This window comes from Oncorhynchus clarkii, chromosome 26, assembly GCF_045791955.1.
Source record: "Oncorhynchus clarkii lewisi isolate Uvic-CL-2024 chromosome 26, UVic_Ocla_1.0, whole genome shotgun sequence".
Lineage (NCBI taxonomy): Eukaryota > Metazoa > Chordata > Actinopteri > Salmoniformes > Salmonidae > Oncorhynchus > Oncorhynchus clarkii.
Window position 1 is genome coordinate 32250498 of NC_092172.1, and position 24565 is coordinate 32275062.

At 44.7% G+C, this 24565-nt stretch overlaps 1 protein-coding gene across 2 annotated transcripts in view; it reads right to left on the reverse strand.

Moving 5' to 3' along the window:
• Positions 1-296: 296 nt before the first annotated feature.
• The window catches only part of LOC139384416 (microtubule-associated protein 1Aa), a 78642-nt gene continuing 54373 nt past the window's right edge, over positions 297-24565 (reverse strand). For both annotated transcript variants that reach the window (XM_071129177.1, XM_071129178.1), the window contains 5 exons: positions 14801-14883; positions 14455-14595; positions 6368-14165; positions 5875-6101; positions 297-4611 (listed from right to left, as the gene is read on the reverse strand). In XM_071129177.1, the coding sequence (XP_070985278.1) occupies positions 4456-4611; positions 5875-6101; positions 6368-14165; positions 14455-14595; positions 14801-14883 (8405 nt within the window). In that variant the 3' untranslated portion in view covers positions 297-4455. The remainder of the gene's footprint in view (positions 4612-5874; positions 6102-6367; positions 14166-14454; positions 14596-14800; positions 14884-24565) is intronic.

Genomic DNA, 24565 nt, shown 5'->3' on the forward strand with positions numbered 1-24565 from the left:
TGTATTGATATAGTGATCCGAGTCACTATCTGGCAGTCAGTTTTGTGTGTTGTGGTTTGTGTATGTCTATGAATACAATGTTAATTCTAGTCTTCAGAATGACGCTGACATGAGTTAACAGTTGATGTCTCTGTTAAGACCACAGGAAAACTGGTTAAATTACAGCACAAGAAGATTGAGCATCTTCTCATATAGTTGCTGAGATATAAAGGGATACTGTTGTTCTGAATCCCATTCTCTACATGAAAGACAATTGCAAGCACTGGAAAATGATCCACTATTTGTTATACAGAATGTTCTCTCAGCTAAACAATATAGCAGGCATGTTCGTTTCCCTTTGACTGTTAGTAAGACAGTTAGTTACCTGTACGGTCAAAAATCAGTCTCTTAAAATGTAGAACTTGTCCAGTTTTCTTTAATCAATCGCTGACTAATTAATTCCCCTCGTTTCTCAGGGCAACCATTAGAAATAGACAGACTTCAGACAAGAGTAAGGAAATAAAATAACAGACATTCTGCCCTAAAAATAAGTTTGATATGCACTGTATTCACACACAATAGAGGAGACAGTCTGACTTTGACTGACAACCCTTTTGAGTTGATGGAGCAGAAATATATACAACTACTAACTAGTATGTCACCAAGGCAACCAAGATATCAATGTCCTCCACGGAGAACGTAAAGGTTAATCTGCTTCTTCACATTCGGATCAGCTGGATCACTCAGAACTAGCCTGGTTAAACCAGACGGAACGCTGCTCTCAGTATTGTTATCGCAGCCTGGTTAACAGACAGAGCAGTTCTGTCTCAGAACTAGCCTGGTTAAACCTCTCAGTATTGTTATCGCAGCCTGGTTAACAGACAGAGCAGTTCTGTCTCAGAACTAGCCTGGTTAAACCTCTCAGTATTGTTATCGCAGCCTGGTTAACAGACAGAGCAGTTCTGTCTCAGAACTAGCCTGGTTAAACCTCTCAGTATTGTTATCGCAGCCTGGTTAACAGACAGAGCAGTTCTGTCTCAGAACTAACCTGGTTAAACCTCTCAGTATTGTTATCGCAGCCTGGTTAACAGACAGATCAGTTCTGTCTCAGAACTAGCCTGGTTAACAGACAGAGCAGTTCTGTCTCAGAACTAACCTGGTTAAACCTCTCAGTATTGTTATCGCAGCCTGGTTAACAGACAGAGCAGTTCTGTCTCAGAACTAGCCTGGTTAACAGACAGAGCAGTTCTGTCTCAGAACTAACCTGGTTAAACCTCTCAGTATTGTTATCGCAGCCTGGTTAACAGACAGAGCAGTTCTGTCTCAGAACTAGCCTGGTTAACAGACAGAGCAGTTCTGTCTCAGAACTAACCTGGTTAAACCTCTCAGTATTGTTATCGCAGCCTGGTTAACAGACAGAGCAGTTCTGTCTCAGAACTACTCTCTCTGATAATCTACATGGTCCGGTACATTTGAGCATCGGCAACGAGAAGAAAAAGACATTGCAGGATTCAAAGCATGTTTACTGAAAGTATTTGACAATTCATTCTATTTTCTTTGTCTCTATGATATTACTTACGTGTGTGTGCCATATGTGTCTCAGAAAAACTGGAATACATTGCTGAATATTCTGATTGGCCTCAAAGATTGCGCAATGGTACAATTTGTCTAGACCCTCGAACAAGGCATGTTATAATTTGTTCTTTGTAAGCCTCAACTCAATGTCATGATGCAATAAAATGGAATTAAAACATGTCTCTTTGTCTCGTTTTCTAACAGTTAGTTTCTAACAATCTACTTAGTTAGTCCCAATTCACAGTAAAACTAAAGGATACAATTAAACTGTGCACACAAATGAAAACCCATCTTAAATAACACTGAAAATTACATTCTAGACACACTGACTATAATCACATAAAATCAAAAGCAAATTGTACATTTTGTCTTTAAAAACATTCCAAGGCATTGAGTCAAGGTGAATGTGGTAGAGCAAAAACCTTTTGGCCTCTGGTCCCAAAGCTAAGGATTCTAAAACAGCCCTAGAGCAGAACACCTATTTCCCTTTCCATGGGCATCATAAGGATGAAGAAAATAATACGTCTGTCTGTGAGTTCACATTTCCAACAAAACTCTCTCTTTTTCTGATTAAAAATGACTGCTTTTGTGTTAAAGAACATAAACACAATTGGTAGAAATCCCAAATTAGAGTATTTTCATATGAGTAGGCCTAAAAGTTCTTAGAATAAGGGTTTGATCACAGTTGGTTCTTGTTAAGTTGTTTGATAATTTGTGCTTCATGTTCACTATCGCCGACAGAGAATATCAGACCCTGTGATCACTGACTGGTAAACGAACCATGTTAGTTTGCTAAGTAGGATGTGCAAATCATATTTTTGGACCTTTGCTTTTAGTTTAGTGATCATACTACAACACTGACCTGCCCACCTAGCCACTACTTTACCATGGCAACCCATCCTCCATGTCTGCACCAAACATGCCATGATGAGAACATTCTAATCTGCATCTTGAAGCTTTCAGTGCCAACATGGCGTTCGTTCAAATTCTGAGACTGAAACGGTGTTTGCCGAACACTGAATATCTATGGCTTTGCCACAAGGGCCATTTCAAGCATCTGAGTCTTCCTTGAACATACGACAGGACAGAAAGGCACATGTGGGTGACAGTCAAACCTCTATCATCTATGGAACCGCCCCACAATGTTCATCAACGTTTCATCAACGTGGTCTTAATGCACGGCGCAAACACCTTACAGACAAGTCTTCAGACACTCAATCAAACTATTACCCTGTACAGATGATGGGCCATGAGCTCACAACCACATGGTCCTATTGCTGTAGTCATAACCAGGTTAGGTATGACTGCTCCAAATGGCACCCTATTCCCTATACAGTACACTACCGTAAGGCTCTGGTCAAAAGAAGTACACTACATAGGGAATAGGGTGCCGTTTGGGACGATACCATGATGGTCATAGCTGGAGTACATACCACTAGTCTACACTATCTTCACCTTACACAAATCCCAAATCACACCCATGTCTCTTAAAGGGTCAATACTAAATGTGAGAATAATCATATGATCTGTGATACCTTCCCAAAGTGTGGACCTACTCCAGTTCCCAGACAGTGTCGCTCTGTAGCTCTGCAGTTAAATAGCGGAGGGTTGTTGTCTTTACGTTGTGTAACATCTTTTAACCTGACAGCCTCCTTTCTATCAATGAGTTCATGAACACAAACAAGCTGCTTAAGCTATTTGTCATTTAAAAAGCCACACTATTCCAAGCCAATGTGTAATGCTTACAGTATGTTATACATGCGTATAAATGCTATGACGAGGAAGTAGTACATTGAATGTAGCAACATTGCAACCTGACATACAGTCATGAAAATGTTGCAATGAGAGTATTCTCCTTTCCTTTCACACAATAGCATACGTTGGCTTGGTCCAAGATATTTTTGTGGATGCAAGCTTGGAAAATAAATGCAAGGGTAATCTACTGTGCATGTTGTATATTGTACAAAATACACCAGCCCTGTTCAACAGATCCGGATGTGTTCTAGCTGGGAACATTCTCAAAAGACTTCACTTTACAACCAGACAACACTGATAGTTATGATTTACTGTACGCAGTATGGCGCTTGAGAAATCCATTCAAAGTGAATTTCACCTTGCAGAAGTGACATGAAAACTGAATGGCACACACAAAACCTTTGAGTATGACTCCATTTGTTTTTTCCACCCTATTCTACTACAAACATAATTATTCAACATCTAAAAGACTCTTAGAGACAATCTACTTAGAATATCATCTATGTCAATGTGTCAATATTAGGCACAAAGTTCAATGAGTGGCACGTGGATGAGAAAAGTACCATTGGCATTAGCATGGTGTATTCAGTTCTACAAAACATATAAACACTAAAGTACAAAATGTGTTTTGATGTTGTAACTTCTTTAAACAAAGATTAAGTCTGTTGTTGATGACTCTAACATTATAATAGGGCATACTTGTGAATGAGTTATGCCTATTAGAAGAAAATCTGTCTTAACTTGAAGGAAACAGTAACCATTGCGTGGACATTTTGCCTGGATTTCTACCGTATGCACAACCATACTTGTTTCCTTGAATAAACCTTATAATTATAGTAGAGGAGCATTAAAGTCTGAAGAGCACCTTTATAATACAAACAATGACACTAACCATAATCAAACGTGTGGTTGTTGAATATCTCTGTGTCTAAAATGACACCCTACTCCACATACAGTCCAGTGCACTACTTTAGACCAGAGATGGTAGCTATAAGACCAATAGGGTGTAATTTGAGATGTACTGTTATGATTTACCGTAAGAAATAAATCCCTAGAAAAGGCAGATCCAAAATATTTAAACAGACAGACTGAACCAGGGGAGCTGTGTGTTGTCCCATTACAGAGGGGAAGAGAGGGGGGTGGGGCTTAAAATTCGATCTTGCAGGCGGGGAAAGACTCATCCTGCATGACCACGGTGCTGCTGGAGGCCAGGACCATGATGTTTAGCTCCTGTTGCCGTTCATGGGTTTGCTGGTACCACTCCCGAGTCACATCTGTGTCATGGGTGGGAATCAACGTCACCTGCAAGAGAGAGAGTGAGAGGCAGAGAGATTGAGGTAATGGATAGAGGTAGGAGGAAGAAAGGAGGAAAATCAGAGGAGAAGAAGATGGGGAGAGCATTAGAGAGAGAAGGGAGAGATGAAAAGGAGTAGGGGGAAAGATGGGAGATGGTGATTTAATCAGGTGTTAAAGCAGACAAAAAAATCCCATGACTGAAACTGAAGTCCATCTCAGATGGATTGTCTGGGGCCAAGTTCATTTCCCCTTTCATGAAAAAAGTCATGACCATCGTGCTTTTATGGAAAGAGGATAATTTTGAACATGTATTAAACTACGAGTTTGATCAATTCTAGTCCCCTTGATCTGCAGGCCTATAAAAGGTCCTGTCCCTTGGTCTATATTACCAGATGTGCTATTAACAATAAGCTTTATCACCTGTGGCCCACCTGATGCAGCATAGTGTCTACACATACATAGGCTGAAGTATGGGGTTTATCATCTGTATTTACCCCATTGGACACAACATCCTGATTGATATTATTATTATTTATAATTATTGTTAATAATTATTCATTATTATTAAATCGGAAAAATCTGTTTTATTTCTTGGTTTCTATTGCAAAGTATGTCATTGCCCCTTTAAGAGCTCTGTTGCACAGCTGTGCCTAAACCATACGAGCTCTGTTGCACAGCTGTGCCTAAACCATGCTTGAAACTCAGGTTGTAACTGCATTTTTTAAATGATGCCACACTGGCAATTGTGGGAGTAGGGAAATAAATGTGGCAGCAATGGAAAGCTGGGATTCCCCTCTCTTTAAACAAAAGCCCAAACTGCTTTCTGAAGTGTTTTCCCCACGCTTGCATTAACAATGGTTGTGCATTGACTGCTTGTCAGAATACGTTTCCCTCCCTATGGCTCTCGCAACTTAAATGCTCATCGAGAGGAATATTTCTCCCGCATAGAACACACAACAACAAGCCGTCCAGGTAAATAGGTCAACTATTCTACTATGGGGTTGTCTGATTGTTTTAACAACACCATTACATGGCAGAAATAGTAGCACTGGTTCCATCCTGAGTAATAAATTAGAGGCTTTGAATTAATTTGCAAGGAGCAACAGTAGGCTACACTCCGCTGTTTGAGTTGAGCGCCACAGGTAGTCAGGTGTGCTAGTTAGTTAGTTCATTAAGATGCATAGGGAGTGAATGTCATGCACAGGTGATGTATTGATCCATCAACTGAATGATTGAGCTCCATCTAATTCTATGGTAGTGATTTGTTACCTGTAGGTTGGATCCCCACTGGGCTTTGCCCTCCAGTAGAGCATCCAGGACCACTCGGCTGGGCTCGTCATTGCCCACATCGTTCCCGCTCACCACGTAGTATGCAGAGCGGACGCGTTTGAAGAACTCCTGGTCCACGTTCTTAGAACTGCAGTGGTTGGGGATGTAGGCCAAGTCTACGTAGATAGGAGGGCCTTGGGGAACCACGGAACTGGACCTCTGAGAGCCTAGGGGGAAGGAAAGATGTTTCCATGCAATTTGATGCTTTCCACAAGGTCGCTGGTTTAAACTCTGCTCCAACTGTTTATTTCCTCTCTCTCCCCTCCTTTCCTCAATCACTTTCCACAGCCTAGCAGCCTTGACTTAGCCTGGTCCCAGATCTGTTTGTGCTATGTTGTGCAATGTGTAATGCACTGTGCTGTATACTACTAGTCATTTTATGCATAACATAATAATACGATTGTTGAATAAATATACTGTAATATACTGTTACCTGAGGTGCTCTTAACTCCGTTGGCCACCCTGCCGGCGTTGTAGCTGGACCTGGAGAGGTCATCGTCTCTGGAGCCCTGTCCGTCTGACAGATGGGACATCCTCAAGCTCTTCTCTGTCTCCTTCTTCTTCAGCGAGGCGCTGCGAGGGGATGGCAACTGCTTCACTGGCATGGGGGACCGCTTGCGGCGAGCCGGAGATGCCGACTTGGGTTTCCCTGTCTTCCGCACGCCTTTCATCTTGGGGTCCTTCTTGAGGGGCGACTCTGAGGTTGCCCGGTTCTGGTCATTGGCCAGAGCGTCGGGGTCCACCATGCAGACGTCGGGGTGAGGGGGGTTGGGGAAGGGGTCCATGAGGGGGGCGGGAGGGGGGTCCCGGGGGCTAATCCTGGAGGAGGAGGAGGAAGAGGAGTGATGGTGGCCCCCTCCCATCGTGGAGAACTTATCCACAGGCAGGTACTCAGTGTCCTCGTCCGAGTCCATGTTGCTGTTGCCCGTGATGAAGGGGCACTCCTTTGTCCCTGGGGGAACGTCTGAATCTGACTGCGACGGTATAGACTCGCTGTCGGAGGTTGGGGGGGTGTCTTCTCTGGCTAACCCCAGCCCAGCCGTCCCGGCGTGGGGGACCGAGCCGCCCTGGAAGTGGGGGTGGTGGGGCTGTTTGTTGGCTCTCTTCTTGACTGACAGGTCATGTTCGTCCCCTTCCTGCGATTGGTCGCTCCTGCGTCCCCGCTCCTCGTCTTCCTCATCGCTGGACTGCTGTTGCATACTGGGATTGATGAAGGAGGGCGAGAGGTCTCCCTTGCGGTGCCTGTGTTCCGAGGAGGAGTAGCCAGGGGAGGCTTTGGAGGAGGACGTGGAGGAGGAGGCGCCCATTTCAGGAGGGAGTTCCAGGTCGCTGTCATCATCATCATCTCTTCCTCCTGCTTCTCCTCGGCACGACGCCTCCGTGGAGAAGGGGGAGCCGAAGGTGTGATCAGTGGAGGAGAGGGAGAGCGGGCGGGCGGGGCACTCAGGTTCCATTTCGCATTCCTCCTCAAACTCGTCCTCGTGGCGGTAATGAGGCGGGGAGTCGCCAGGAACCATGTCCATCTGGGGCTTCTGCATGTTCCACTCATAGGAGCCCCTCACCTTTTTCTCCTCAGCTGTACCCAGACCTGGGCTCACGCAGCTGGCTGCCGGCCCTGCACTGATGGGGGAGCTCATGCTGCTGACCTCCATGGGACCATTGACTGTGTCTGGCTTGGTGGGTAGCAGAGAGGAGGGTATGTACGAGGTGAGCACATCAGGGAGACCAGCGCCATCTATCTTACCTGAAGTGGTGATGCTGCTGCCGTGTTTTTCGGAGAAGGACAGGCCCATCTCACGCATGTAACCTTCCTCGTCATCCTCTTCCTCAGTACTGTCAGAGTTTTCAAAGTAATGTTTGCCTGTTGAGTCAGGCCGTGGGGACGAGGTGACACCAAACAAACCCATGGCGATGGCATCCTTCTCCTTGGGTGACTGGGAGAAAGGCCCATAACCCCCTGCAGCCTGCAGCTTGGACTCATCCGCCCATTCCGGTTTATAGAAGCAGTCCGACTGGGGGCTTTTGTTCACAACACTTCCTTCCATCGAGGCAACATGCTCCTTTTTGTCTTCCGAGGAGGAAGCGGAGGAGTGTGAGTGGAAAGGTTTGATCTCCTCAAAGGGGCTGTGAGGAGAGAAGCGGGCCAGCCTGGAGGTGGATTCTGCGGTGGTGGTGGTGGCCATCGTCATCTGCTTCTCCGAAACCTCCAGGTACTCGTTCTTAACCATCCCGCAGGAACTGGAAAAGGGGGAGGAGTCCATGGCCGGGGAGTGTTCCTCTTTAAAGGAGGAGTGTTCATCTTTAAAGGAAGCGTGTTTGTCTTTAAAGGAGGCGTGTTCATCTTTAAAGGAGGCGTGTTCATCTTTAAAGGAGCCGTGTTCATCTTTAAAGGAGGTGTGTTCATCTTTAAAGGAGGCGTGTTCATCTTTAAAGGAGCCGTGTTCATCTTTAAAGGAGATGTGTTCATCTTTAAAGGAGGCGTGTTCATCTTTAAAGGAGGCGTGTTCATCTTTAAAGGAGCCGTGTTCATCTTTAAAGGAGATGTGTTCATCTTTAAAGGAGGCATGTTCATCTTTAAAGGAGCCGTGTTCATCTTTAAAGGAGGAGTACTCGAAGCCGGCACTGTCTGTATCGTGTTTGAAGATGTGGTCGGAGGCGTTGGCTGGGGTCTCCAGCTCCTCGCCAAACTGCCGGCTGGTGGAGAGTGACGGACCGGACGTAGAGGAGGAGTAGCTGTAGGAAGAGGAGGACGAATATGCCGTGGCAGAGGTGGTGGTGTAGTGGAAGCCTGATGAGACTCCTACTGTGTCTCCTGTTTTCTTACCACCGTCAGCTCTCTCACTGTGGAAATAGTCATCTTTTCCCTCTTTGTCCTTCATCTGGCTGGACTGAAATGTGTCTTTCTCCCCACCATAAGTATAATCAAACCCAGAGGAGTACCCAGAGAACGCTGTGGCGCCCATGTCACCTTTGCAGGTGGTGGAAGAAGGTGGCGTAGTCGGCTTCGCCTGGCTGTTGTAACCGTGGCCTGCCATGGAAACCATAAACTCTGGCTCATTCGAGCTCATGCCGTCTGATGAAATCGGCTTTGCCTGGCTGTGTGTGTCACGCTCTTTATTGTACTCCTCATCATCGTCATCATCGTCATCATCATCCATGTCGGCACCCTCATCCTCAGACTTCTCTCCAAGTTTGGCTGGGGATTTAGTTGTTATCACCTCATCAGGGAGTTTGGAGTCTGTGAAATCTGTCTCTTTTGAGCTCATTCCGTCTGGTGAAGTCGGCTTCGCCTGGCTGTTGTAACCATAGCCGGCCATGGAAACCATAAACTCTGGCTCTTTCGAGCTCAAGCAGTCTGGTGAAGTCGGCTTTGCCTGACTACTGTAACCATCTGCACATTTCTTTAGTACATCCCTCTCTTTGTTGTACTCCTCCTCATCATCCTCATCATCATCCATGTCGGCACCCTCGTCCTCAAACGTCTCTCCAAGTTTGGCTGGGGATTTAGTTGTTATCCCCTCATCAGGGAGTTTGGAGTCTGTGAAATCTGTCTCTTTTGAGCTCACACAGTCTGGTGAAGTCGGTTTTGCCTGACTGTTGTAACCATAGCCGGCCATGGAAACCATAAACTCTGGCTCTTCTGTGCTCATGCTGTCTGGTGAAGTCGGCTTTGTCTGACTGTTGTAACCGTAGCCAGCCATCGAAACCATAAACTGGGGCTGTTTTGAGCTCACACCATCGATGAATGGACTTTTTACTTCCTTTTCCGATTTCTCTTTGGCACCTTTCTCCATGTCTGAGTCAATAGCATCCTCCTCTTCATCGTCCTCATCCTCTTCTTCATCATCTTCTTCATCATAATCATCGTAGTCTTCCTCATCCCTGGCTGTTAGCTTCCTCATGTCTATCTCCAGTTCCACCTCTTTGTCATGGTAGCTCATTGAAGAGGGTTTGGCTGCAGCACTACCTGTTACAGAGGTGTAATCACTGTGAACTTTATAAGGGGAGGAGTCTCTCTCTGATGATAAGGATGTGGTTGAAGCCTCTGGTCTATCAGCCATTGATGGGAATCTGCTCTCTCTGCTGTATCCACGTGGTTCACTTATCTTCTCTATTGATTCAGAGCCATGGAGCCATGGAAAGGGGGAAGAGGAAGAGGAGGAGGAAGATACATATTTTCCATGAGAGCTAGTGAAACCCTCCTTGTCTGAGGGGAAAGCGGAGTCCTTTTTCTGTGTGTCCATCTCCTTCATACTGTCCTTCCCCATTTTTTCTGACTGGTCCTTCTGATAACTGGTTTTGTTGTCATAGATATCACTGTAAGAGAAAGTCTTGCCGTGTACATATGGGGTGTCCTGTCTTATTTCTTCTTCTGAGCGTTTCTCTCTTCCCTCTCGCTCCGGGAAGTCATACAGATTGAACTGGACACTTTTCTCTGGCTCTTTCAAAGTTACATGGTTCTTTTTTCTGGATAATGCTGCATCCTTTTTGTCATCTTCAGAGTCCAATTTACTTTGCTCTACTGATAAAGCTCTAGACCCTGTTCCACTTGGTTGAACAACATCATCTTCATCATCTTCCTCCACCTCGTCTTGCTCGTCGGAATGCATGATCTGGGGTTTGGTTGTTTGCTCCATGTAACCAGAGAACTGTGTCTCGTCTGTCAACCCCGGTTTATTCTGCAGATACTTGGACTTGATGTCATCCTCTGCTAGTCCTTTGTCCCTCTCAGACAACTTCTCTTCTTGAGGTGATTCATCGTCCAAGAACCTACCCTCCTTCTGTTCCAAATACTTAGCTTTAACACAGGGTTTGAGATCCCTTTTCTCATAATAGTCATCATCATCATCATCCTCATCTGATTCTTCAAAGGGGGTCTTGTCACCAGAAAGCCCCATTTTATGGAGCTCAGTTTCAGTGTTGTCCATTTTGTTGTTTTTCTTCTCCTCTGTGGGGGAGTAGCCACTGCTGATGGGGACCGACTGGGTGGGTGAGGCCAGCTTCCCGGTGCTGTCGCCTGGGCTAAGACATCTCTCTTCACCTTCAAACATGGTACTAGGCTTAAACCCGCTGGAGAAAGAGGGAGGAGAGGGAGGTGCAAAGGCAGTGGAGGGGGATTTATCCTTGTCCTGGAGCAACATGGCTGCCGTCGCCTGCTCGTAGCCCTCTTGGAGTTTCCCCAAGGGGATATCAACGTTGGGAGTCTGGTCCTCGTCTTCATCGTCCTCTTCGTCATACTCCTCATGGACGGGTTTGGTCTTCCTCCCAGCCTCCATCTCGGTAACAAAAGGCTGGTACTCCTTTGAAGGAGGAGAACTGAAGTTCTTGTCCTCCTCCAGGGAGGAGGTGGGAGAGATGGTTCCAGCCGAGTGGAGGTAGTCCTTCCCGTGAGTGGCCTCGGTGCGGTAGGGGATGCTATTGACCGTGTCCAGGTGAAGAGAGCTCCTCCCTGTCTCTGTCTCTGTCTGCGGGGCGGTCACAGATGCGATGGACTGGTCGTCCGCCATGGAAGTGGCGAACGAGGACAGTTTATCGTACTCTGTGATGGACGTGGCTGAGGAGATGTGCTCTTCCTCGGCGAGCGGAGCTGTGATGATGCTTGTATAGGCTGCCAACACTGGGTCATGTCTTCCCACAAAGCCTTTGGCTTTGAAGTCTGAGGCGTCAGACGTAGCCGAGGCTCTCATCTCCCTAACACCATACACAGAGTCAAAGGATCCTGGAACGTCGGGAACGGTGATGTCACAGGAAGCAACGTCGTAGCGGAGGTGTGGGATCCTGTCCTCGGGTTCTTCATGGATCTCCTCATCGGAGATGGTCTGTTCCGTTTCGGAATAAGCGGGAATAGTCTCATCTTGGATGAAGGACACTTGCTCAGAGGCAGCGGTAGTGGTTTGTCCAGAGGCGACTGCGGTTGAAAACGATTTAAAGTCGGTTGACTTGGTGTCCCATTCTTTTTTATCTTTTTCTGAGTTGTATTTATCCTCATAATCCTCAATTCCCTCCAGATCTGCTTTTTCGATAACGTCACCCTCCTCTTCTGAGCTGACACTCTTCTTCGAATTCATGTCTCCCTTAGTAGAGTAGTCGTCGTCGTCTTTCTCCATTTCATCCTCATATTTCCTATCCATGCCAGCATTTCTTTTAATGTCCTGCCATTTTCCGACATCTGCACCTTTCTTTAGTACATCACTCTCTTTATTGTACTCTTCCCCATCATCATCACCATCATCCATGTCAGCACCCTCATCCTCAAACTTCTCTCCAAGATTGGCTGGGGATTTAGTTGTTATTCCCTCATCAGGGAGTTTGGAGTCTGTGAAAGCTGGACTTCCAGACATGACATCATTCTGAATGGGTTCACTCCCTAGCTTCGAGAGCTCATCTCGTTTTAAAGCTTCGAAGTCCTTGGTGAGGTCTTCTGGAGAGGATACAACGGACCCGTCTGCCAAAGCAGCAGTGGATTTTGGGGGGGCTTTCTTTGGGACAGACTTTTTCTCAGCTGTTTTCTCTTTGACCGGTTTGGCTGTTATGTTTTTGTCAGTCTTGTCCGTCTTGGGTTTGGCCTGTGTCTTGTTTGCCTTATGGAGGGTTTTCCTGACTTCTGGGGTAAAGGGTTTCAGGTCTGGCTTGGTGATCTTCCTCAGCTCTGGCTTACTCAGATCCTTCTTTTTCTCCTCCTTCACTGCTTTTGTTTCTTTTTTCTCCTCTTTTTTAGCAGTATCATCTTTCTTCACTTCGCGTTTGTTGTCCTCTTTCTTTACTTTACTGATCTCTTTCTTCTCTTTGTCCTTTTTCTCCTCCATCTTAGATGGTTGTTCCTTGGAGTGTTTCCTCAGTGTTTTCTCCTTGGACAGCTTCTTTCTCTCCAGTTTGGCTGCTTCGGGTACTGCCTCACTGTTTTGTTGTTGTTTGGTGGCTTTGGTGGCTTTGGTAGCTTTGGCGCTCTCACTCTTCACCTTCTTCTCCTTCTTCTCCTCTTTCTTTTCAATTTTGTTCTCTTTAGCCGAGTCATTCTTGGACTCCTCTTCATGCCCTTTAGCTTCCTTCTTGCTGGCTTTTGAGGCCAACTGTGTTTTGGTGGAAGATTTCAGGCTCTCCTTGCTTTCTGTTCTTGATCTCATCTTTGTTTGTTTTATGATTGGAGGCGGGGCCCCAGAGGATATGTCTTTCTGAGTGGCTACTGGGTAGCGCAGGAAGTCCAGGTGCTTCAGCTTTTCAAGCCCCTCCAAGATTTTGTTCTGCGGTGCATTTCCAGGGAACAGCACCCTGACTATCTTCTCTGTTGGACTATGCGGGATCCATACGATAAGAGCTGTTACTGAGGTCAAGTAAGGGACGGATATTTCTCCTTCTTTGCCATTGGACATCACAATCCCAGTCTTGGCCTTACTGTTCCCAGCCCACTTCTGCATAAGGAACTGCATCTCCTTGCTTTCCTTCACAGGGTTCAGAATGTACATGTCTAGCTTGCCAACGCCCAGCTTGTGGAAAAGCGTGATGGGCTCAATGGTGTTGCTAACGACCCTGTAAAGAGGTTCTGACTTGATGCCAAGCTTGTTGAGATACTGCAGTGTGAGGGATGCCTCCTCGATGCTCCGTTTGACCTTTAGCGTGGACTCAGGCATTCGTAGCTTCTCGGGGACGTTGAAGAACACCACACCGAGCTCGGGCGAGATCAGGTTCTTCATCCAGTCCCCGTATGTGTTGGATCCGCCAGATCCCTGGGACTGCTCCTCCTCCTGCTCAGCGATCTTCCTCTGGAGCAGCCCGTTGATGCCTGGGAGGTTGTCCGCCCCAATGTGGGTCAGCAGGACTGAGTCTATCCTGTCCAAGTGCCTGACCAGCTTCCAGAAACAGGACCTGCGTTCGGACCCTCCATCCACCAGGATGTTGAATCCGTTCACGGCGAACAGGGCAGAGTCACCCCTCCCTCCGGGGAAGATGTAGCAGCAGGGCTTGGATAGCTTCAGGAAACCACCCGAGGTGGGCGGTTCCAGGTTGTCAAAGGGTGACGGGACGTCCACCGTCTCCGAGACGTACTCTGTGAACTCCGCGACTCCCTCCATGTCGGGAAGCGTGGGCTCAGGGTTTAGGCGGTATTCCAGAAGGTTCTGGAGGTGCTGCTGCTCCTGGCTGTGGCCCAGTGAGCTCCAGCCCCCGTCTCCCAGGCACGATACTGTTAGCCTGGGCCGCTGGTCCGATGCTGAGTTGGACAGGACCTCAGTCACCTGGAGGTCGGACCATAACACAACATAAACATACTGTTAGACATAGCTTATGTAAAGAAACATATTTTAATAGCAAGTATACCTATTCATCAAAACAATATTTTATTTGAGCATATAACAAGAACATATTTAAATGAATCAACCCATCCCTAAAATAAAAGAATCACACATATTGATTGAGAGAGTCAAGTCTGGATACTACTAACATAACAACAGAGTAACTAAACAGTATAGTCTATACAGTGTAACGTAAACTTATAGTAAAGTAAAGATGAACAGTTGATCTTACTCCAGGATCAGAGATGATGTCAGAGAAGTGTCTCCAGGTGAAGGCTCCACCCTGCAGTGTGATGTCACCTCCCTGCTCAGAGCTCTGGCCACTTAGGACTAGTAGCTTGTGTCCAGCAGAGTCAGTGACCAGAGAACGGATCTGGACGGGAGGAGGAGAGGGACAAATAGAAGAATAAATGACATTAGTGGATTATCATCACAGTTGATTGACCTCATCAGTAAGCAGTATCTTTTCAAAAAAGGTTTCCATTGAGAAACATCAACCGTACCATATGTTGTGTATAAAGGTGGTTTCTGTGAAGGCAAAAGCCCTCAGTTGTCAGGTATGTCTGGGTCACACCTACCTCTGAAGCAGTAGTTTCCTCTGACGGGTTCACCAACACAACTGTCTCAAGGACATCACTCTTGTACTGCAGGGTCCTCTGTCCTGGAGAGGAAACAAACACAACAAAACACAGGGATAAGAATGATTAAACAACTAAAACAACAGTTCAGTCAGTAGTCGCAGTTCCTACAATATTTCTGTGCGTGGAAATACTAAATATTGTAACAATCCTCGCTACATAAGGCATGTTACAATTCCCACCAAGTGGCTTAACCCTAATGATGCAATGGGTAGGGTGTTTGCCTTTCTCGCCAGTGACCTGGGTTCGCTCCCCTGCACCACTGTTCACTATAATACTGCTTAGAATGCTGCATGTGAAAATAGACTAGACTTATAATTGAGGAATTGTATTATGTGGTGATGTGATAAGCCTTAAGCATTGAGGGTCCATTAAGGAACATGACCAGCAGTTTAACATGTGAGACCTCATGTTTTCCATGATAAGGAGATAGCTAGAAATGTACTGCAGTCATGAGTAACTTAGTCAAATGACAGTACAAAACCAGAGAACATGGATCAGAATGATCCTCTGCAACCGTGCTTTAATATTATTGGAAGCGTAGACGCCATAAGTATTGTGGCCCATCATTATTGTTATTATTAGTAGTAGTAGTATTACTATTATTATTATAATAATTATTGTGATTATTATGATTATGATGATGATGACGATGATTATTATTCTTGCTATAAGATGAGTGTTCCTACAGTGTCTGACAGGGACACTTCCAGGGTGCACTGCAAGTCTACAGCGGCATTACGGCAGACAGGGCTGTCTGTGAATTTCGCATATTAGACAAGCCAATTAACAAAAACAGCAAAACGCTGGGACTGTATGAAAACATGGCTGAAACCGATTACTGATAATACAACATCTGGGCTTGTAGCATTAGTCAAACACAATTAGCTGCAGACTAACACTGTGAGCCATACACAGGCTTCCCCTCCCTCCAAGGTCCCCTCACTCGCCATCCTATTTCCTCTCTGTTAATGTCTTAAACATTCTCTTCCATGCCACGTAAACAACAACAATATTGCAAAAGCCTGATTAACTGCAGCCTGCAAACCCCATTGGCTGTTGCCATGGGGATGCTAAGCTAGCTAGCTATGTTGCCGCTGGCTGAGTTACACTGACCCACTCTTGGCTATGGGAGACGCATTGCAGCATTTCTGAGGGGGAGGGAGGGAGCGACAAGAGGGAGGGAGGGCCAGACGTGCTGCATGGGAGAATAGACAGCAGAGTAACACAGGAGGAGACAGCAACTGCCAAGGCAGCAGTAGAAGCAGCATCCTGATCCTGCATGCAGGTGCTTCATCAGGGAAACTATTTTTAGCACAAAATGGTTTACTGGCTCATCTCCAACTGGAAGAATATGAGAGGGGTTTAATATCATGGGTGTTTTTTTCTTCACTGCAGAGGGGAAGCAAGGGCATTAGGAGGTAAATAGATGGAAGACGGAAGGAGAATGACGTCTTGTTATCCAGGGGTTACGTGTAAGGTCAAAAAAATACACCTCACCCACGTAAACGAGATGCACAAGCTACCGCCACGGGTGACATTTAACACTAACAGCTTTTTCAGCATCTGTGCCTAGTACCAGCTGATGACTTCCTCAAATTATGAGCTAGTTTGTGCTTACAAATGACCAGAATGTGCTCTGTAGTGTGTACTTAGCAAGTAAGCAGCACATATTGGCCTAGTTTTGGAGATTTATTTGTAGTTTTAGTTTCACGTTCGGCTCCAAAAAAGGCTAACTGCTGTAATTTGTTCAGCTGCCGAGAAAGTAAATAGAGTGGAATGAATTGTGTTGAACCTCAGGAGACTGGGGTTCCGTCCAAAATGGTACCCTATTCCCTATATAGTTGACTACTTTTGACCAGGGTCCATAAGGCTCTGGTCAAAAGTAGTAAATAGGGAAAAGGGAGCCATTTGGGACTTATGTTGGGATTGTGAGTGTTAGAATAACAATGCCAGCGGAAAGGCCAATGTGTGTACATTTTCATGCTGGATGAATACACTACAGGAAGAACAACGGTGACAAATCAGACATTTTGACTTTTTCAAATGAAGCGTGGAACTTCTCTAATGTGAATGTCAATGATACTGGAGGAGCCTGGTAATGTTCACTGAGGGCTAATTCTCAAAAACTACCCATCAAACTCTCAATACACTAACGCTGGATACAATAGCCTACAATTTTTGACTACGAGTGGCAATGTCTTTGGGGATTGAGATAACTGGTAAATGTTTAAATCACATACGCAGTATTACGCACCCACCTTACACAAATACACATGCACCCACACACACACCTTTTTCTGTTACAAAGGGCTCACGAACTCAAGGTACAGTATATAACGTAAACTCACCCCATTCCGTACAAATGTGCTTAACCGCAACATTCAAACGAGGCTTCAAAGAAAACTAATGGGACTGTAGCGACTGTGTTGACTTCAAAATCGGGGGTGTAAACTAGGTTTCTATTCAAGCGTTGATCGACATGGTAATGGCTCTATAGTATTGGAGAAAAGTTGAAAAAACAGACCCTCCGTTACATCTAGACGTGTCATGTCGAAACGTACAGCACGCATAAAGCAACTATTTCTGTCTTACAATCTCTCTCCACCAGGTGTAGCACTTCTCTCATCCTTTAAAAACAAGAAATGGACAGTGACGGGGGTAAGGGGGATACCTAGTCATTTTTTGTGTCATCATTGCATGTGATCATCATTCTCAAAGCCGCTGTTAACTTCTAAGATCACTTTAGCACCGCCCTAAAAACCCGATTCAAATCCGAAACAAACCTTCAAATAGGTATGTAATGACACATTATATAAACTCTTTATAGTGTTTTATTTACATTTTAAAGGCAATAAGGTGATAAGTTGGACAGATCGAGTGAAAAAAAGCCATTTTCCCACACGACATCTCTCCTTCTCACTATCACGCATTAGTTTCGCTTCCCCACCCGCCATTTTTAAAAAGACCCGACGGGGCTCATTGCCTGCTTGAATTATGCAGAAACGGGCAGTGTTTAGGTCATGTAATTGATTCTGTTGGAAAGGGGAGAAATTGTGCTTTACAATGGTATTGACATTACAGCTGATCTGGAAGTATTACGTTTTTGGGTTGCTAGAATAAGGGCAAGGGCAATTGTACGGACCAAGGCGATGTACGAGTTTACGTGAGTTTACATTAGAGGCAAAATGTATTCACTATTTCTAAAAAGCTGCTTCATTCCTGTTGTGTCTTCTGTTACAAGGGACATACCAGGGGTCCAAGAGGTTAAGCTGCATGAGGAAACACAATCATGCTTTGAGCCTTTTCTTTACCCACTTAGGGTCTATAAAATTCCCTGTCTGTTATTCTGCCCAGGGGTCTCATTCAATGAGCAGGGCCCTGTATCTGAGAGGATCAACCTTATCTCTACAATCAAATTGAAAATCACCAGGATAGCTAGGCCACTGTATGACCTCCAGATGTGTCTTCTTCACAGAGAATAATAGAAAGCGCACAATAGCATCACTTCCTGATCTCGGAAAAGCACTCTCACCCACTGACATTGAGAATGAAGACAACACAGAGATAGAAATGTCCAACAATGTAATCCACAGACACAGCAGAGATTTGATTTGATTTGATTAGGATCTCTTTTAGTCCTCATTCTGACTAATCTTCCAAGAGTCCTCGAACATTAAAATACAATGTATAATACAATCACATTTTCTCATATAACAAAGTGTTACAAACAGCAGACATAATACCCTGCCTTACTGACCAGATAAATACTCTAACAGTCTGAAAAGATTGGTTCCTTCATCTACCATGGTCCTGCACAACCTTCCAATTTATTATATTTAAATGGTTCTAAAGTATTGTTTGAATGTATATATTGAAACGTTTCTGGTTTGCTAAATTCTTCCATTTCTTTAATGCTCGGAATCTAAATGTTATTTTGCCCACTTCTCTTTTCTCCTGGGATAACACATACAGTAGATGACTGACAATCTATTCCTAGTATTGTCTGTCTCTTACCAACTGAATACTGTTGTGAATGGAGTTTGGCCGTTTTAAATGGGGGAAAGAAACATGTTTTTTGTATTATCTTGTTGATTAATGAGCACCCAAGAGCATTGTGCATGACTACAACAGAATAATCATATCTCCACCTTAAAGCAATCCTTGCTGCTTTATTCTGTGCAATCTGCAGCCTCCTATTTTCACTTGCTGATGCATTTTCCCAGAACACAGAACAGTGGTCACCTGACTCCCAATTAATGCTTGGGTTATTTGCTTAAGAATCTTTCCCGGTAAATATTTAGCTATCCTTCTGATCATGCATGCATATTTTTTATTTTTTACATAGATTAGTTATTTGAGACGACCATGATAAGCAGTTGTCTAGCTGCACACCTAGTAGTTTGGTTTCTGCCACTTCCTCAATTTGTACTCCCCCATACTTATTTGCATCCCATGTTGTGTTGGCCTTTTCCCGGTGGAACAGACCAACATAACTTTGGTTTTCTTGGCGTTCAAAAAAGTTTGTTCCAGCAAACCCACTCCCTGATATTTCCCATATCTACTTGTAGACCTTGCTGTACCTGTTGAACCGATTGTCTTACTGTATAAGTTGTTGTATCATCTGTAAGTATAGTAGCTTGAGATAAGGCATAAGGAAGATTGTTGGTATATACTCTGTATTAAGTAAAGAAGTGGCCCAAGGCAGCTGCCCTGCGTTATTCCACATGGTAAAGCACGAGGGGAAGAAAACGACCCATTGATATAGGTTAACTGTTTCCTGTTAGTTAGATATGACTGTACCCAATTCAATGCTGCCTCCCTAAACCCATAATGCAATCATTTTGTCAAAAGTATTTCATGATCCACTAAATAAAATTAAATGCTGCACTGAAATCTAAAAATAGTACACCCACATACCTGCCATTATCTGCCATTATCAATAGCATTGAGCCACTGGTCAGTCATGTCAGTGGAATGTTTTTGCTGTAATCAAATCAGAGGGATGGTTCAGGTGATATTCCACCCAAACTCTGTATGCCATGGGCTCTCCAACCATGTTACTGCAACTACACAGTGCTTAATTTGGGAAACCAAGTTAAATCTGTTTGTGAACATCGATGGTAACATGTTTTCACAACAAAACATATTTCATTAAACTGTTGACAGACCCTCTCTCTGCGTGCTTGAGAAAGGAATTGTCACGTTGGGTGAAGGATCGGGAGACAGGCGCAGGAATGCGTAATAGTTTTTTTATTTCACCCAAATTACAGCGTGCCATGTAAAAGCACGGGGACGAAGACCAAACAAACACGTATACAGACCCCCAAAAAAGAGGAGTAGCTCAACTAAATACACAAGCGCACAATGATACCACACGGGACGAGACCCGTAATCATCTGCGCAAAACAAGCGGCACGAAAGCCAAAACAACAAGGCACAGGTACTCACAGGCAAAACAGACATTGGAACAATAATCGACAGCCCAATGGAAACCAAAGGGCAAATTTATACAACTACAATCAGGGAAATTGGGACCAGGTGTGCGTAATGACACAGTTCCGGAGGGATCCGTGACAGGAATGAAGGAGAGATGGGAGGAGATGGAAACACACGGTGGTGAGATATTCTTTAGTTAAAGGCAATTGTAGGCTAACTCTGTAAGCCGCCCTGCACAATCAATGAACCAACAGCATCGCCTTGGCCTATACGTTCTTTCCCAGACTCATGGATAGAAGGTTTGGAGGGTAGCACAAGGTCCATCCAGTATGCAGAATAATACAGTCCACACTCAAAGGCGATTACTAGAATTTGTTTCATTTTGGAGTACGTTAGACCAATTATGTACCAATGACATCTTAAATCAGTTTTTTGGAATGTTTTTCTGCCGTGCATAATATGCGGTAGGGTATGTATTGTATAACGGCACAATCGTTATTTTAATTCCGTTTTTTTCCTGGGCTCATAGATAGGCCTGTGCGTATGTACGTATGTGTGTTTTGAATGAATCATCAACTTAGAAAGCACTATCCATTTCATTTAGTTAGGCTCTGAAACAGCGTCCATAACGACCATGTTTTCCTCTCAGTTTCAACCTGTTACTGAACATCTTTCTTCAAATGGATCAATCACAGAAAGGTGAGTTTTATAAGTAAAATACGGTTGTGATGATAAGTGTTTGATGTGATTCTGAATTGCATTTGCATTGATGTCAGAGTGGTTAGAGGTGGTTAGAGGGACAATAGAGCCCTGGGTACCAGGCCATTAGGACCTGATGGAGGGACAATAGAGCCCTGAGTACCAGGCTATTAGGACCTGATGGAGGGACAATAGAGCCCTGAGTACCAGGCTATTAGGACCTGATGGAGGGATAATAGATCCCTGAATACCAGACAATAGAGCCCTTAGTACCAGGCCATTAGGACCTGATAGAGGGACAATAGAGCCCTGAGTACCAAGCCATTAGGACCTGATGGAGGGACAATAGAGCCCTGAGTACCAGACAATAGAGCCCTGAGTACCAGGCCATTAGGACCTGATGGAGGGACAATAGAGCCCTGAGAACCAGGCCATTAGGACCTGATGAAGGGACAATAGAGCCCTGAGTACCAGGCCATTAGGACCTGATGGAGGGACAATAGAGCCCTGAGTACCAGGCCATTAGGACCTGATGGAGGGACAATAGAGCCCTGAGTACCAGGCTATTAGGACCTGATGGAGGGATAATAGAGCCCTGAGTACCAGACAATAGAGCCCTTAGTACCAGGCCATTAGGACCTGATGGAGGGACAATAGAGCCCTGAGTACCAAGCCATTAGGACCTGATGGAGGGACAATAGAGCCCTGAGTACCATACAATAGAGCCCTGAGTACCAGGCCATTAGGACCTGATGGAGGGACAATAGAGCCCGAGTACCCGGCCATTAGGACCTGATGGAGGGACAATAGAGCCCTGAGTACCAGGCCATTAGGACCTATTGGAGGGACAATAGAGCCCTGAGTACCAGGCCATTAGCAACCTGACAGTCATTAGCAAGTTGTGTGCTACCAACGCATGTCCAGAATGCATAAGAGGAAATTACCGTGACTCAACAGTCACGTGGAATTTTTCTGCGGTCATGACTCATGACTGCCGGTGTGGCGGTAATACGGCCACCGCAACAGCCCCAGTTCTATATCCTTTCAAATGCCGGTTTCCATTTTCTCTCGGCTTGGCTGCAGGGGAGGCAGAGAAGCCTGACAATGGCGCTGTTGGCTGTAACGAATTCAGCTGCTGTAACAAACATGGGAGTGTAATAGGCGAGACGACCACTGTCTCCCTCTTCTTTCCTTTGTGTTAGAAGTGCCTCCGACTGAGATTCAACAGGTACTGAGGCTGAGCTGACTGTCTGAATATTCAAACATTAACATTCAACTTCCACCCCCAGCTGGATCTACTTGATATGCTGATTGCCAAAACATCTGAGAGACAAAAAAATATGCTTACTGAGGAGAACACTTATATAATGCAAAAAAACAAGGACCTGCTTAAAATCATAATAACATCATACTGATGTTAACCTTTTACACTCCTGTGAATTGACCTATATGGATAGGAATAAATTGAAATGTTTCTTACAGAAGAAATATGAAAAGCAAATGCATAACCATGGTAGCAATTGAAAGGGAACAGTTTGGAGATTATGGGGAAATGATTAGACCAAAGGTGAGTACACAACAGTTCGCCTGACACGAGACTGAATCCAAACATTGATCCAAACATGATTTTATGGGCATTTTACCTTTTCTGTACTTTTTGCAGAATTTTGTTGATAACGAAATCAGAAAATACTAAATTCAGAGAAACAGATGGTAATTTTGGTGCACATAGAAATGAGTCATGTCATGAGTGCATTCAGGTGCTGCAATTTTTCTCTCACAATAAACAAACATTGGTTCGTTCTGTTCAGAACAACCCAGGGTATGATGCCATGTCATCTTGTAACTGAACATCAAACATAGTGATTATAAACGTTGACACTGTATATGACATTTGTTTTTTTATTCAGAAATGTGAAGTGCACATTTGGACTGTATGACATCAAAGCGGTATTTATTATAATCCTCAACGTCTCATCTTTCAAAATACATCGAGTCCTCTTCATTTACAGCATTTACCCTCACACAGACAATAAAAAGTTGCCCAATTAGCGGGAGGTGCGTTGCTCAAGTTCAGAACAGCAGTCAGTCAAAACACATACAGAGCTGTGAAGCGCAGAGCCTGAGCTCTGTACAGCCACTATGTTCCAAATCTGCCATTTTGAACCTGCATACGGGTGTGAAGCGCAGAGCCTGAGCTCTGTACAGCCACTATGTTCCAAATCTGCCATTTTGAACCTGCATACGGGTGTGAAGGGCAGAGCCTGAGCTCTGTACAGCCACTATGTTCCAAATCTGCCATTTTGAACCTGTATACGGGTGTGAAGGGCAGAGCCTGAGCTCTGTACAGCCACTATGTTCCAAATCTGCCATTTTGAACCTGCATACGGGTGTGAAGGGCAGAGCCTGAGCTCTGTACAGCCACTATGTTCCAAATCTGCCATTTTGAACCTGTATACGGGTGTGAAGGGCTACTGAAAGATGTCGTGCTCTGATTAGTCCAAAAGACTAATTAACATTTCCAACCCAATAATTATCAAGTCCAAGGACTATCTCCAGCTAAGCCTCTTCCTCTTCATGGAAAATGGGCCTGTGAGCCCACATCAGACCTGGGTTCAGATTCTATTTCAAATAATTTTAGATACGTTATCTGTGCTTCTTTGACCTTGTCTGGCTTAATGGACCAATAGAATAGTCCCAGAACTGATATACCTGCCCATCTGGCACCTTAGGCAGGCTAGAGCAAAAGATATCAAATAGAATTCGAACCCAGGTCTCGCCCCCCACACCAGCCTGCAGAGACAGCCACATTATTTGAAAGTGTATCCTTCCTTCCTCCCTTCTTTGACATAACCACTGACTAGAAAGGACTGGACAGGTGAAATCTGTGGTGAAGCCCTTGCGTTCACCTGTAAAACCATGTTTAATACATGATTACTTCAATGAAGGGAGGAAGGGAGCATACAGACTCACACAGCCCATCAAACACATTCTTCAGGCTCAGATATTCGGTCTGATATTAATAAAGGGGTAGGATGAAGTAACCCTTATACAGATGTAGGATCTTCATTTCAGCTAGTTTGCCACAGCAGGGAAATAATCCTGCAGCAACAGGAAATTTGAATTAATATGTGGATTATAAATAATGCACATTTTTGTAAGGGTTGATACATTTTTCTTTGGGCTATATCAAGTCTGAATTTTAAAGTGGAAATAACAAACTTTAGAACTTTAAATTAAAATACACTACAAGTTTGCAAGGAAACTTCTCAACAAAAAAAGAGTGATCAAATGAAGATCCTACATCTGTATGCTGATCTGTGGTCAGCTTTCAATTGTCCCATCTAATGGTTAAGGTTGGGATTGTGGAAAAGTAAGTTGATCATAGATAGATCATAGTCCATGTGGGTAACTTTCACCCAGAGCATCATAGTAAAGCAAGGAGTACAACCGTTAGATGCAGTACAACAGTATTTGTTCTACAGGTGAATACTTTCATGCTTTTATTACTCAGTTGGAACTCTTGACTATGTTTAGCAGATGCTTTCATCCTTCCGTAGCTTGATA